The sequence below is a fragment of the Microcaecilia unicolor genome, chromosome 7 (assembly GCF_901765095.1).
Source record: "Microcaecilia unicolor chromosome 7, aMicUni1.1, whole genome shotgun sequence".
Taxonomy (NCBI): domain Eukaryota; kingdom Metazoa; phylum Chordata; class Amphibia; order Gymnophiona; family Siphonopidae; genus Microcaecilia; species Microcaecilia unicolor.
This window is the reverse complement of record NC_044037.1, coordinates 226437777-226450431: the sequence shown is the minus strand read 5'-3', so window position 1 is coordinate 226450431 and position 12655 is coordinate 226437777. Positions and strand designations below refer to the sequence as shown.

The 12655-nt window shown below is 43.4% G+C and overlaps 1 protein-coding gene across 5 annotated transcripts in view; it reads left to right on the top strand.

Moving 5' to 3' along the window:
* Nucleotides 1-12655, top strand: part of PDK1 (pyruvate dehydrogenase kinase 1) — a 97001-nt gene that overhangs the window by 57942 nt on the left and 26404 nt on the right. For 4 of the 5 annotated variants that reach the window (XR_003942878.1, XM_030210134.1, XM_030210133.1 and 1 more), the window contains exon 9: nt 10616-10726. The exons of the other annotated variant lie outside the window; for it this stretch is intronic. Coding sequence is in view for 3 of the 4 variants with exons in the window: in XM_030210134.1 (XP_030065994.1) it covers nt 10616-10726 (111 nt within the window). In the remaining variant the exon portion in view is untranslated. The remainder of the gene's footprint in view (nt 1-10615; nt 10727-12655) is intronic. 5 annotated transcript variants of the gene reach the window in all.

Here is a 12655-nt window from a genome sequence, read left to right as displayed (position 1 = left end):
GTAGATTTCATATGACATAATATGACATAGCAAAGATAATGCATCATTTTCAACTTTTGCCCCATTGTGAGATTATACCATACAGAGATTTTGCAGTGCAGTTTTACATAAAGATAATTAGGTATTCATTACAACACTCATTTTTGGGATATTATCAGAGAAGATAATGTATAAAGATAAATTGATTTTAATCCAATATTAATACTGTGGATCAATGTGAACTTACTGTGAATGGCAAGTGTGATCAGGCTCAGAATCTATAGGTCCTCTTTTCTGTTGCTGATCAGTTGCATTTCTGCGGAATTTTAGAATACAGTTCTATGGTGATATTGTAGAGCTGAATTTTGGTGACATAGCTTGTAGAGTACAAGCATTTTGTGCTTGCAGAGTGGATGGGGTTTGTCTAAGGAGCTCTGACATGTCACTTGGGATCAGCACAGTTTTGTCCTCCTTAAACAATGGGAATTAATCTTTTTTATAACTTACAGTTGGCCAGTGGCTTTTCTCCTCATAGGTGGGAAATGGTTTTAATTTTTATTTGAAAGTAGTGGGCTTTTTTTTTTCTTGTTTCCATTATGAGGTCCCATGGACCATCCTGTGCTAGAACTGTCTTTGTTGTCAAGTGCCTAGAAAGCAGTTACCTGTAGCAGGTGTTCTCCGTGGACAGCAGGCCAATTATTCTCACAACTAGGTGACATTTGATGTAACCTGGTGTGAATGCTGCCCAGCATACTGTCTCTTTAAAAAGTGTGCGGGTGCCTTCCTGCCTGACTTGCGAGTGCTGAACCAGCAGTATAACATAGCTGGAAAAGATTACTCCAAGGGGAGGAGGGAGGTTTTGTAATAATAATTGGCATGCTGTCCTCTGAGAATGCCTGCTTACAGGTAAGTGACTTTGCTTTCTCTGACAAGCAGGCCATAATAATCTCACAACTTTCAATCCCTAGCTACCAGGCTCACCGAAAACAACAATGCTAGGACAATAGGGACTTTCAGTGGCAAAGTCTAAGAAACCAATCAACCTAGAACTCTATTCAGGCTAGTTTTGAAGGTGCAGTCTGGAACAGAAATAATGGGCCTAGGAGGGTGGAGTTGGATTCTAGATACTATTCTGCAGTACTATCTGACCAAACCGTCTGTCACGTTGGGTATTCTGCTCAAGGCAGTAGTGAGATATGAATGTGAGGACTGAATGCCACGTTGCAGCCATGCAGGTCATTTTGGTAGATGCTGTCCTCAAGTGGGATAGCAATGCAGTTGTATCCCACATTTTCCCACCTATTTGCAGGCTCAATGTGGCTTGCATAGTACCGTCAAGGCATTTGCCCAGTCGGTTGATTGCAAATACAAGGTTGTATAGTGATCGACTGAGGTATATGTGGAGGGTCAGAAGGGATGAAGATTGTGTAATAGTTGAATTAGAAAAAGGTACAGATGGGTGACAAAAATGATAAAGGGGATGGGTGACTTCCCTTTGAGGAAAGGCTAAGGTTAGGGCTCTGCAGCTTAGTGAAAAGACAGCACAGGAGAGATATGAGAGGGGTGTATAAAAGACTGAGTGGAGTGGAATGCCTAGACGTGAATCGCTGGTTTATTCTTCAAACATAGTAGGACTAGAGGGCATGAAATTAAGCTACCAAGTAGTAAGTTTAAAACAATATATATATCATAGCAAGAACTGAAACAACCCAATTTTCAGCACCAAAGTCATCAGCGTCTTGTTTCTCACCATGCTGTTTCTTAAATTTTATGTTGTTCCTCTCCTTCCGTCTTTCTAACCATCCAACAGTGGCTTTGACTTTCTGCTACCTGGTTAGTTTTCTCCATAATCAGTGGACCACTGAGAGGAAACTGTCTTCTCCTGACTCGAGAAGCGTATCATGGGTGTGATGTGAACAGTGGAGGCCAGAGCATCCAGTTGCTTTAGCTCCCTAGTAGCTCCAATATCTGAATAGTTCTCTGCACAGACTCCTGAGCACACTCTTTTGATGTGCTCTTAGCCAATTGTCCAGGTAGGGAAATACATGAACTCCCAGTCTGTGTAGTGACTACCACTAGACATTTGGTAAAGACACTGGGAGCTGACATGAGGTCAAATGCAGAACTCTGTACTGCAAGTATTGTGTTTCCACACAAGAATCTGAGAAACTTCTGTGTCTTGGAAGTATCTGCATGTAGGTATAAGCATCTTTTGGCTATGTTCATTGGACTTAATCATGTTCCTGAATCATAGGGAGAAGAGTGCCTAGAGAAAGCATCCTGAACTTTTCTTTGACCAGATACTTGTTCAGGCCCCTGAGGTCTAGGATGGGATGTGGTCCCCCACCCCCTTCCCTTCTTCCCCTGGTGGAACAGGCTTGACCGCATTGGCTTTCAGAAAGGTGGACAGTTCTTCTGAAAGCACTTCCTTGTGTAGATAGCTTAAATAAGATGCTCTCAGTGGGCAGTTTGGAGGTAATTTTTGCCAATGAAGTGTGACCATGCAGGACAATTTGGAGGGCCCACATTTCTTAGAAACAAAATTCAGCCTCCCCCTTACTGGCAGGTTGTTCATAATGGCTACTGGGATGATGGTTGTGCTGTCTTGGAGCCAGTCAAAACCCATCCCTTGCATTGACTGGGGAGCCAGTTGGGCCTTTTGGGTACGTTGCTGGCAAGGGTGAGAGTGCTGTGGTTGTGCCTTTTGGGAAGAAGACGTAAACCTGTACCTTTTCTAAGTCCAATCGAAAACGTCCGAGGAGGAGGATGCAGAAGGAGGCGGCCGAGAGAGAGACTTAATAGTGTCGGACTGCTTTTTAATGAAGTCTGTGACCTCTTACACCTTGTCCCCAAAATGTTTATCCCCTTGGTATGGAATGTCCGCCAGTATTACTACTACTACTACTACTATTTAGCATTTCTATAGCGCTACAAGGCGTATGCAGCGCTGCACAAACATAGAAGAAAGACAGTCCCTGCTCAAAGAGCTTACAATCTAATAGACAAAAAAAAAATAAAGTAATCAAATCAATTAATGTGAACGGGAAGGAAGAGAGGAGGGTAGGTGGAGGCGAGTGGTTACGAGTCAAAAGCAATGTTAAAGAGGTGGGCTTTCAGTCTAGATTTAAAGGTAGCCAAGGATGGGGCAAGACGTAGGGGCTCAGGAGGTTTATTCCAGGCGTAGGGTGCAGCGAGACAGAAGGCGCAAAGTCTGGAGTTGGCAGTAGTGGAGAAGGGAACAGATAAGAAGGATTTATCCATGGAGCAGAGTGCACGGGAAGGGGTGTAGAGAAGGACGAGTGTGGAGAGATACTGGGGAGCAGCAGAGTGAGTACATTTATAGGTTAGTAGAAGAAGTTTGAACAGGATGTGAAAACGGATAGGGAGCCAGTGAAGGGTCTTGAGGAGAGGGGTAGTATGAGTAAAGCGACCCTGGCGGAAGACGAGACGGGCAGCAGAGTTTTGAACCGACTGGAGAGGGGAGAGGTGACTAAGTGGGAGGCCAGCAAGAAGCAGATTGCAGTAGTCTAAACGAGAGGTGACAAGGGTGTGGATATGAGGGTTTTGGTAGAGTGCTCGGAAAGAAAGGGGCGGATTTTACGGATATTGTAAAGAAAGAAACGACAGGTCTTGGCAATCTGCTGGATATGAGCAGAGAAGGAGAGAGAAGAGTCAAAGATGACCCCAAGGTTTCGAGCTGAGGAGACAGGGAGAATGAGAGAGCCATCAACAGAAATAGAAAACGGGGGGAGCGGGGAGGTGGGTTTGGGGGGGAAATGAGAAGCTCGGTTTTGGTCATATTTAATTTCAGGTGGCGTTGAGACATCCAGACAGCAATGTCAGACAAGCACGCTGAAACTTTGGTTTGGATGCAAGGTGAGATATCAGGGGTAGAAAGGTAGATTTGGGAGTCATCAGTATAGAGATGGTAGGAAAAGCCATGGGATGAGATTAATGAACCAAGGGAAGAAGTGTAGATAGAAAAGAGGAGGGGACCAAGAACAGAACCCTGAGGTACGCCGACAGGCAAAGGGATAGAAGTAGAAGAGGATCCACCAGAGTGAACACTAAAGGTGTGGAGGGAGAGGTAGGAAGAGAACCAGGAAAGGACAGAGCCCTGGAATTCAAGTGAGGACAGGGTATCGAGAAGTATGCTGTGATCGACAGTGTCAAAAGCAGCGGAAAGATCAAGAAGAATGAGGATGGAATATTGACCTCTGGATTTAGCCAGTAATAGGTCATTGGAGACTTTAGTAAGCGCAGTTTCGGTTGAGTGGAGAGGGCGAAAACCAGATTGTAGTGGGTCAAGAATAGCATGTGATGAGAGAAAATCAAAGCAGCGGCAGTGAACAGCACGCTCAAGTAATTTGGAGAGAAAAGGAAGGAGGGAGATGGGTCGGGAATTAGAGGGACAAGTAGGGTCGAGTGAAGGCTTCTTAAGGAAAGGTGTGACCACAGCATGTTTAAAGGCAGCAGGGACAGTTGCAGTGGAAAGGGAGAGGTTGAGAATGTGACAGATAAAAGGAATAAGAGCAGGAGAGATGGCATTAAGAAGGTGGGTGGGAATGGGATCAGAGGAACAGGTGATACATTTTGAGGAAGAAAGGAGAAGTGTAGTTTCCTCAATAGTAACTTCAGGAAAGGAGGAAAGGGAATGAGGGGAAGGAGAGAGAGGGGAACGGACTAGTGGAGGGAGAGGTGGTGAGGTAGAGAAAGCAAGGTTTATCTTTTGAACCTTGTTGTGAAAGAATTCAGCAAGGGTCTGAGGAGATAATGAAGGGGGAGTTGGGGGAGGGGGCACCTTGAGGAGAGAGTTCAATGTGGTGAAGAGAAGTCGAGGATTAGAGCCAAGACAGTTGGTCAGTTGGATATAATAATCCTGTTTGGCATGTAAAAGAACAGATTGGAAGGAGGTCAGCATGAACTTAAAGTGTAAGAAATCAGCAAGGGCCCGAGATTTCCGCCAGAGGCGTTCGGCGGAGCGGGTACAGGAACGTAGGTAGCGGATATTAGAAGGCAGCCAAGGTTGGGGTTTTGTACGCCTTACAGGGCGGGTCATCAAAGGTGCAAGAGTGTCTAAGGCAGAGGATAGAGTATTGTTGTAAGAAGAAAGAGCCTCGTTGACAGACGTGGATGGTGCCACAGTAGAGAGGAGGTTTGAAACATGGGAGGATAGAGATGAAGGGTCAATATCGTGAAGATTCCTAGATAAATTAGATAAGATAGGACGGGACTGGGAGGGAGGAGATTTAAGTGTGAAAGTTATAAGATGGTGATCAGAGGAGGGAAGATCAGAGGCAAGGAAACTAGAGGGTGAACAGTTGGAGGAGAAGAGATCAAGACAGTGACCATTTTGATGAGTGGGGGAGGTGGAGCATAGTTGGAGATTAAAGGAGGACGTTAAAGCGAGTAACTTGGAAATATAAGAGCTGGAAGGATCATTAGCAGGAATATTAAAGTCACCAAGGATGAGAGAGGGGGAGGAAGGATCATGGAAGAAGGCAAGCCAGGCGTCAAAGTCACTGAGAGAGGATGAAAGGGACTTATCAGGGGGACGATAAATGACCGCTATTCGAAGAGGCAGAGGAGAGAAAAGGCGGATAGAGTGGACTTCAAAGGAGGAAAAACAGTGAGATTGAGGTGGAAGAAGGGTTTGAAATCTGGAGGAGGGAGAGAGAAGTAGTCCAACACCGCCCCCACGGCCAGCAGGGCGAGGAGTATGTGAAAATAGATAACCGCCATGGCATAGGGCTGCGACTGAAGCAGAGTCATCAGGGCAGAGCCAGGTTTCTGTTATGGCGAGCAGATGGAGGTGACGCGAGATAAAGAGGTCCTGGATATAGGCGAGTTTGTTACAGATAGAGCGGGCATTCCATAGGGCGCAAGAGAAGGGCAGAGAAGAGGAGGGGAGTAGAGAAATAGAGATGAGGTTAGAGAGGTCGCGGTGAGATCTGTAGAGTTGGGATAATAGTTGGTGAGGGGGGCCAGGATTGGGATTGATGTCACCGGCTGAGAGTAAGAGAAGGAGTAAAAGAGCGGAGGAGAGTAGGAGAGGTGTGGCCACGAAGGCGTCGAAGGCGAGAGGTATTTAGGTGGAATGGGGAAGGCAAAATGGACGGAAGAAAGAGGCGGAGGTTAAAAGCCAAGAGGGAGGAAGAGGGTAGGAGAGAAGGTGAGGTGATAAAGTCGATGGATGGGCAGTGAGTTCCTGTAGCGGAGAGAGGTAGGGGGTGAGGGAAAAGATTAGGAAGGGACAGGGCTAGGAAGTGAAGAAAAGGTTAGACGAATTTCATATTCAATATAAAATGTTTATTTACAATTATACTGCATACCTTTTAATGAGGTATGCAGGAAGCATGTTCAGACAAAGCAGTCAGAATGCTTAAGGTACAGATCTCTCATTGGTCTTATATAGCATTTTTCTTTGGCATCTGACCATACAACATCCCCGTGCAAGTCTCTGAATACCACAACGCTATTGTGCAGAACATGCTACATCTGTTTCCCCTTATTGGCCCCCCTTCTTGCCAGACTTTCTGGAGCCGTGCCTTCGGCTGATGTGGGCCACATTCTTTTCTCATGTCCCAGGAGATTTTAGTGTTGAAACAGCTAGTTGTAATCATGGAGCCTTCCACTCCTCATCTTTCATACTTTTGTTCAACAAATCCTCCCTTTGAGGACTGATTGTTTCAGGCCTCACACATCTGTTTCAGCTCCAGTCTGTTTCCTTACCTCCCTTCTAAATCTCCTCCCCCCTTGTTTGTGGCATTCAGTTTCTGCACGCTTTTTCAATATTTTTGGCTGACATATTAAAGTTCTATTCATTCTTGATTTCAGTTACCATTGTCATTTTAAAAGCATCCTGGCACATCTTTGCAAACATGCTAATACACATGTTACACAGCATTAAACAGATTCAATTGTACTAGGGTACAAATTTTATATCTCTTGAGGTATATAATTTATAGGACAGTGAGCTTCATCAAAGGGGAATACACTGTCATTCATTCTTACTTTTCATTAGCTGATGTGGCATTAAAAATTACACAAATTAAAAGCATATTCCAAGGTGTTAACATTCATTGAATCAGTTGTTACATATCATTGAGTTAAAGTCTTATTGCAGCTTGTTTTATTGCCACACTTTTCTTTGGTGGCTGTGACATTTACAATCACTGTATTTCCTCCTATAGACCAATTACCTGTTACAACATTGTGCGTGTAATTGCACTTTATCAGGGGAATGTTTCCAGTTGTCATACTATTAATCAGACACCAAAATGATGTCTGTGGGTACTTGTCCATAAGCAAGGCTTGCTTATAAATAGTCTCATTTGTCCAATGAAGGTTTCCATCATCCCTTACACAGGTATTATTGGGATAACAGACATGATTTTATCATTGTAGTCCCATATATCATAGCTGGCAAGGACAAGGATGATGTCAGTCAGTGGGCACATATGATACAATCAGTCAAATTCAACATCTTGGCCGCTGTAACAAGTCTATATGTGTTCATTGTCCATTAACAAACAACAACAAAACAACAACATCCCAATACCATCATGTTTAGGGACATGATGTTTGTTTATTCTTTGTCCATTTCAATATTATTAGTTCGTCGAATATCTGATAAGTGTATCCAAGAAGTATGACCTTCCAGACGGGCAGCGGTCTGAGTAAGGGCCGTGATAGCAAAAGGCCCTACATACACAGGATCTTTCCATGTTTTATGTGTAAAGTTCTTTCGTAGTACTAGATCACCTACTTTAAAAGCACAAACATCATTAGTAATCCCTGCCTGTGATGCTACATTTGTTCGGATCATATCACTTGTCAGGTTCAACATCGGTTGTAGCTTTTGCCAGTACTGAGCTGTGCTATCAGTACTTGCTGTCTGCATCGGGAAGAAATGACGTCCTGTCTGAATTTGGAATGGGGTCAATTTTGTCCTCCTTCTGCATTAAACCATTCAGCTGAGGAAAGGCTTACCAGGGGTTAGGCCGAAGCCAGCATTCCTCCCCCTGAGGGTCGCCTGAACTGCTGGTTCAAGATCACACGTGGCCGTGAGATTCTGTACATCCGCACACCCAAAATGGACAGCCTGGATGCAACATCAAAAGTGCTCCTGACTAGATATGTCTGGCACTCCTGCTTAGTAGCCAGCTGATGAAGATCTGCAGCCTACTCAAGTGGGAGAGTATCCACAAAGACTTACTACACTTTACACCATGGACTTCAAGTAAGTGGTTGTATAGAGCTGGTAGATCTGGATGTGAAAAATGAGCATTGAGGCCTGGTAAACTTTTCTGTCGGAGAAGTCCAGTGTCGGGGCCTCCCTGCCTAGGGGAGCTGAGGCATGAGCCATTGAACTCCTGGCTCTCTTGAGAGCTGATTCAGTCTCCATGAAGTGGTGGGGCAACTGGGCCTTCTCGAATCTGAGAGCCTTTTGAATCCGATAAATGGAATCGACCTTCTTGGTCACAACCTGTGCAGGGATTGGTCTCCCAGTTCCTCACTTCTGCATCTCTGAGACCAGCATGGAGGGGTACAGTGACCACCTCCCTAAGTGGGGGAGTTGTAGTCCAAGATGGTCAACAACTCCGACCTAGTCTTATCCTCTGTCTCTAGTTTAAATGGGATGGTGGCTGCCATCTCTATGACAAAACCAGTACAGGACAAAACATCAGGTGGAGCCTGCCTTCTCTCCTATGGAAGGGTTTGAAGGTATGCCATAAGACTTCTTCAAGAAGTAATCTGGCTTCTCCTCCAGCTTCCATGATTGGTCCGTGTCACCCGCTGTCCGAGAGAAGTGAGTGTGTAAGTGCCTCGGTCTATTGGAGGATCGACCAGGCTTATTTCTAGAATGGCGCTGAGATATGGTTCTCTCTGACTCTGGAGAAGCTTCTTCCTCTGATGTTGAGCAGAGTCAGAACCTTGCCTCCTATCCCATTACTCTTTAATTTTCTCAGGAGTCTCTCATGAGGAACTTTATCAAAAGCTTTCTGAAAATCTACATCAAATGGCTCCCCTTTATCTGCATGTTTATTCACGCCCTCAGAGAAGTAGCAATTTGGTGAGGCAAAACTTCCCTTGGCTGAATCCATGCTGACATAATGTCTTTGTATCGCTCCATGGTGAGACCGCACCTTGGGTGCTATGTGCAGTTCTGGTTGCCACATCACGAGGGGGGTGGGTGCGGAGAGGGGCGGTGAAGGTGATGGAGGGAATGGGATGACTTCCTTGTGAGGAGGGGCTGATGTGACTGGGGCTCTTTGGCTTGGAGGGGAGGCGGCTGGGGGAAATGTGATGGAGGTCTATGGAATATTAAGTGGAGTGGAACAGGTAAGATGTGAATCACTTGTTTGCTCTTTCCAAAAGTACTGGGAATGGGGAGGGGCACGCAATGAAGCTATTAATCAGTAAATTTAAGATAGGTCGGAGAAGGTATTCACTCTGCGAGTAACTGGGTTCTGGAAATCATTGCTGGAGAGTGTGGTGAAAGTGATTGATTGGCTTGGCAGGGTTTAAAAAATGTTTGGATATCTTACTAAAAGAAAAGTCCATAAGCCATTATTAAGATGGACATGGGGAAAGTCCACTGCTTATTCCTAGGATAAGCAGCATCAAATGTACTGTTTTGGTATCTTGACAGGTACTTGTAACCTGGATTGGCCACTACTGGAAACAGGATGCTGGGCTTGATGGACCTTTAGTCTGTCCCAGTATGTCAACGCTTATGTTAACATAAGATTAGCCATACTGGGTCAGACCAATGGTCCATCCAGCCCTGTTTCCAGCAGTGGCCAAACCAGGTCACAAGTACCTGGCAGAAACCCCAATAGTAGCAACATCGCACATTATCATTCCCAGGGCAAGCAGTGGCTTCCTCATGTCCATCTTAATAGCAGACTATGGACTTTTCCTCTAGAAATGTTCAAATTAGAGGATTCTGCTTTTGGGAAGGCAGTCCTTTAGGTAGCCTTATCTGACCCCAGCCCAGTATGTTAAAGCTTTTATGCTTTCTATTTGTCTGGATTTTCTAGCAGAATAGGGTTGGAAAATTTTAGACTTAATCTATTAACTTCCTTTGCTTGAATTCTGCTAGACTAATCCATGACACTCCCAGGAAGACTATAGCTGCAAGGGGAGTTTCTTTAATTGCAGGAAGATGTCAGAAATCCAGACTTTTTTACTCTGCAGAGAAACTTAGATCTGGTGTTTGCAATTTTAACTGTTAATGTATATCAGCTTTGTCAATAACGTACTGGTAAGTTCCAGGACTGTACAATAATTTATACTAGTGGTGATGCTGGAAAAGCTGTGTTCGGTTACCATCTGCTGGCAGGGTGTTCTGGAGTGGTCTACCAGAATTTAAGGAAAGGAAATTTACAGGTAAGACTACATGTTTTCCTGAGTGCCACTTTGCCAGGCTACTGAAGATTCGAAACTAAATACAATCTGTATTTTGGCACATTACCTCAAATGTTTACCTATGGATGATTTTCTATCACAGTTATAGTAGGAAATGGATTGCACTGCATAGTTATCCTATCCTCTTCTAATTTTTCTTACAATAGGGGAAAATTTTGTAAAACATCACAGCATATCTTAAGTAATTTACCTTTTATTCTAGATAAGTGATCGTGGTGGTGGTGTTCCTCTGAGAAAAATTGAGAGACTGTTTAATTATATGTATTCAACAGCACCTCGCCCTCATGTTGAGACCTCAAGAGCAGCACCCCTGGTCTGTAAAAATATTTATTATTGTAAAATCTTAAATGTGTACAAATTCACTCTTTTTCAGTATCATGTGAAATACTACATAAGTAGTGCTAGACTCTAATGTATTTTTATCTATCAATGTGTTTGTATATGTATCATAGAATGCCAAAAGTCTTCACACCGTTGTGTATTTTTTAAACATTCCACTGTCTAAAACAGCATAAGCCAAGACAGTAGGTGAAGCTGGGCCCCCACCCCCCAAGGTACAGAACACTTTGCATTGGACTGTAGGGCTGCCCCTTTTTTTTTGTCTGTTTGATACTAACTGCTCATCAATTTGATTTTAGTCTTTAGTAATAGTGATTTTGTGTATTATGTAAATTGTTTTGATGGTTAAATATTTTACTGATGTGATCACTTTACCCCTTGAAGCTAGGTGGAATAGAAATTTTAAATTAAAAAAAAATTCACAATGTGTTAAAAGTAGGAATTTCTTTTTCTGGTCTAAACAACATACTCTGCATGCCAGCATGAAGGTACAATGATTGAAATACTGAAAATGCAATTAAGAATAAGAAACCAAAGAGTCTTGATCCACAAAACACCCCCTGTTATAGCAAACATAAATGAGTTCGGTTTTCAAAAATTGCCTGAGGCCCATAATGTGTCAAATATAGCCGGTTGTGTCCAATCACAGTAGTTGAGCTTGATGATTGATCATAACATGATCAGATTTGATAAGCTCTGGAGTAAGTACACACAGGAAATCCAATATATAAACATTTAAGAAGAAAATTAAAAAAAAAAAAACTTAGAGGAGCAGCTGCAAAGGTCTAAAATGTATATCAGGTATGGATGCTGTTCAAAAATACCATTCTGGAAGCTCAGGCCAAATATAATCCATGTATTGAAAAAGGAGGAAGGAAGAACGAATGACAGCCGGTATGGTTAAAAAGTGAGGTGAAGGAAGCTATTAGAGCTAAAAGAAAATACTTCAGAATATGGAAGAAGGATCCAACTGAAAATAATGGGAAACAATATAAGGAATGGCAATTCAAATGCAAAGCTCTGATAAGGAAGCAAAGAGACTTTGAAAAGAAGATTGCATTGGAGGCAAAAACACAAACTTTTTTAGGTATATTAAAAGTAAGAAGCTGGCAAGGGAATCAGTTGGACCACTGGATGACCCAGGGGTAAAGGGGGCACTCAGGGAAGACAAGGCCATAGTGGAGAGATGAATGTTTTGCTTCAGTCTTCACCGAAGATGTGGGAGAGAGTGGTGCCACAAATGGTATTCCATGCTAACGAGTCAGAGAAACTGAATCAAATCTCTGTAAACTTGGAGGATGTAATGGGGCAATTTGACAAATAGAGCAGCAAATCGCCTGTACTCTGGATGGTATACCTGCCAGAGTACTCATAGAATTGTAAAATGATCTTGCAGAACTATTGTTAGTAATATGTAATTTATCTTTAAAATAAGCATGGTACCAGATGATTGGAGGGTGGCCAATGTAACGCTAATTTTTAAAAAAAGGATCCAGAGGAGATTGGGAAATTATGGACTGGTGAGCCTGACGTCGGTGCTGGGCAAAATGGTAGAGACTATTATAAAGAACAAAATTACAGAGCATATTCAAAAGCATGGATTAATGAGACAAAGCCAATGTGGATTTAGTGAAGGGAAATCTTGCCTCACCAATCATTTATTTGAAGGGGTGAACAAACGTGGATAAAGGTGAGCCAATCGGTATTGTGTATCTGGATTTTCAAAAGGCATTTGACAAAGTACCTTGTGAAAGACTCCAGATGAAATTGGAAAATCATGGGCTAGGAGGTAGTGTGTTGTTGTGGATTAAAAACTGGTTAAAAGGTAGAAAACAGAGAGTAGGGTTAAATGGTCGGTATTCTCAATGGAGAAGGGTTGATAGTGGGGTTCCGCAAGGGGTCT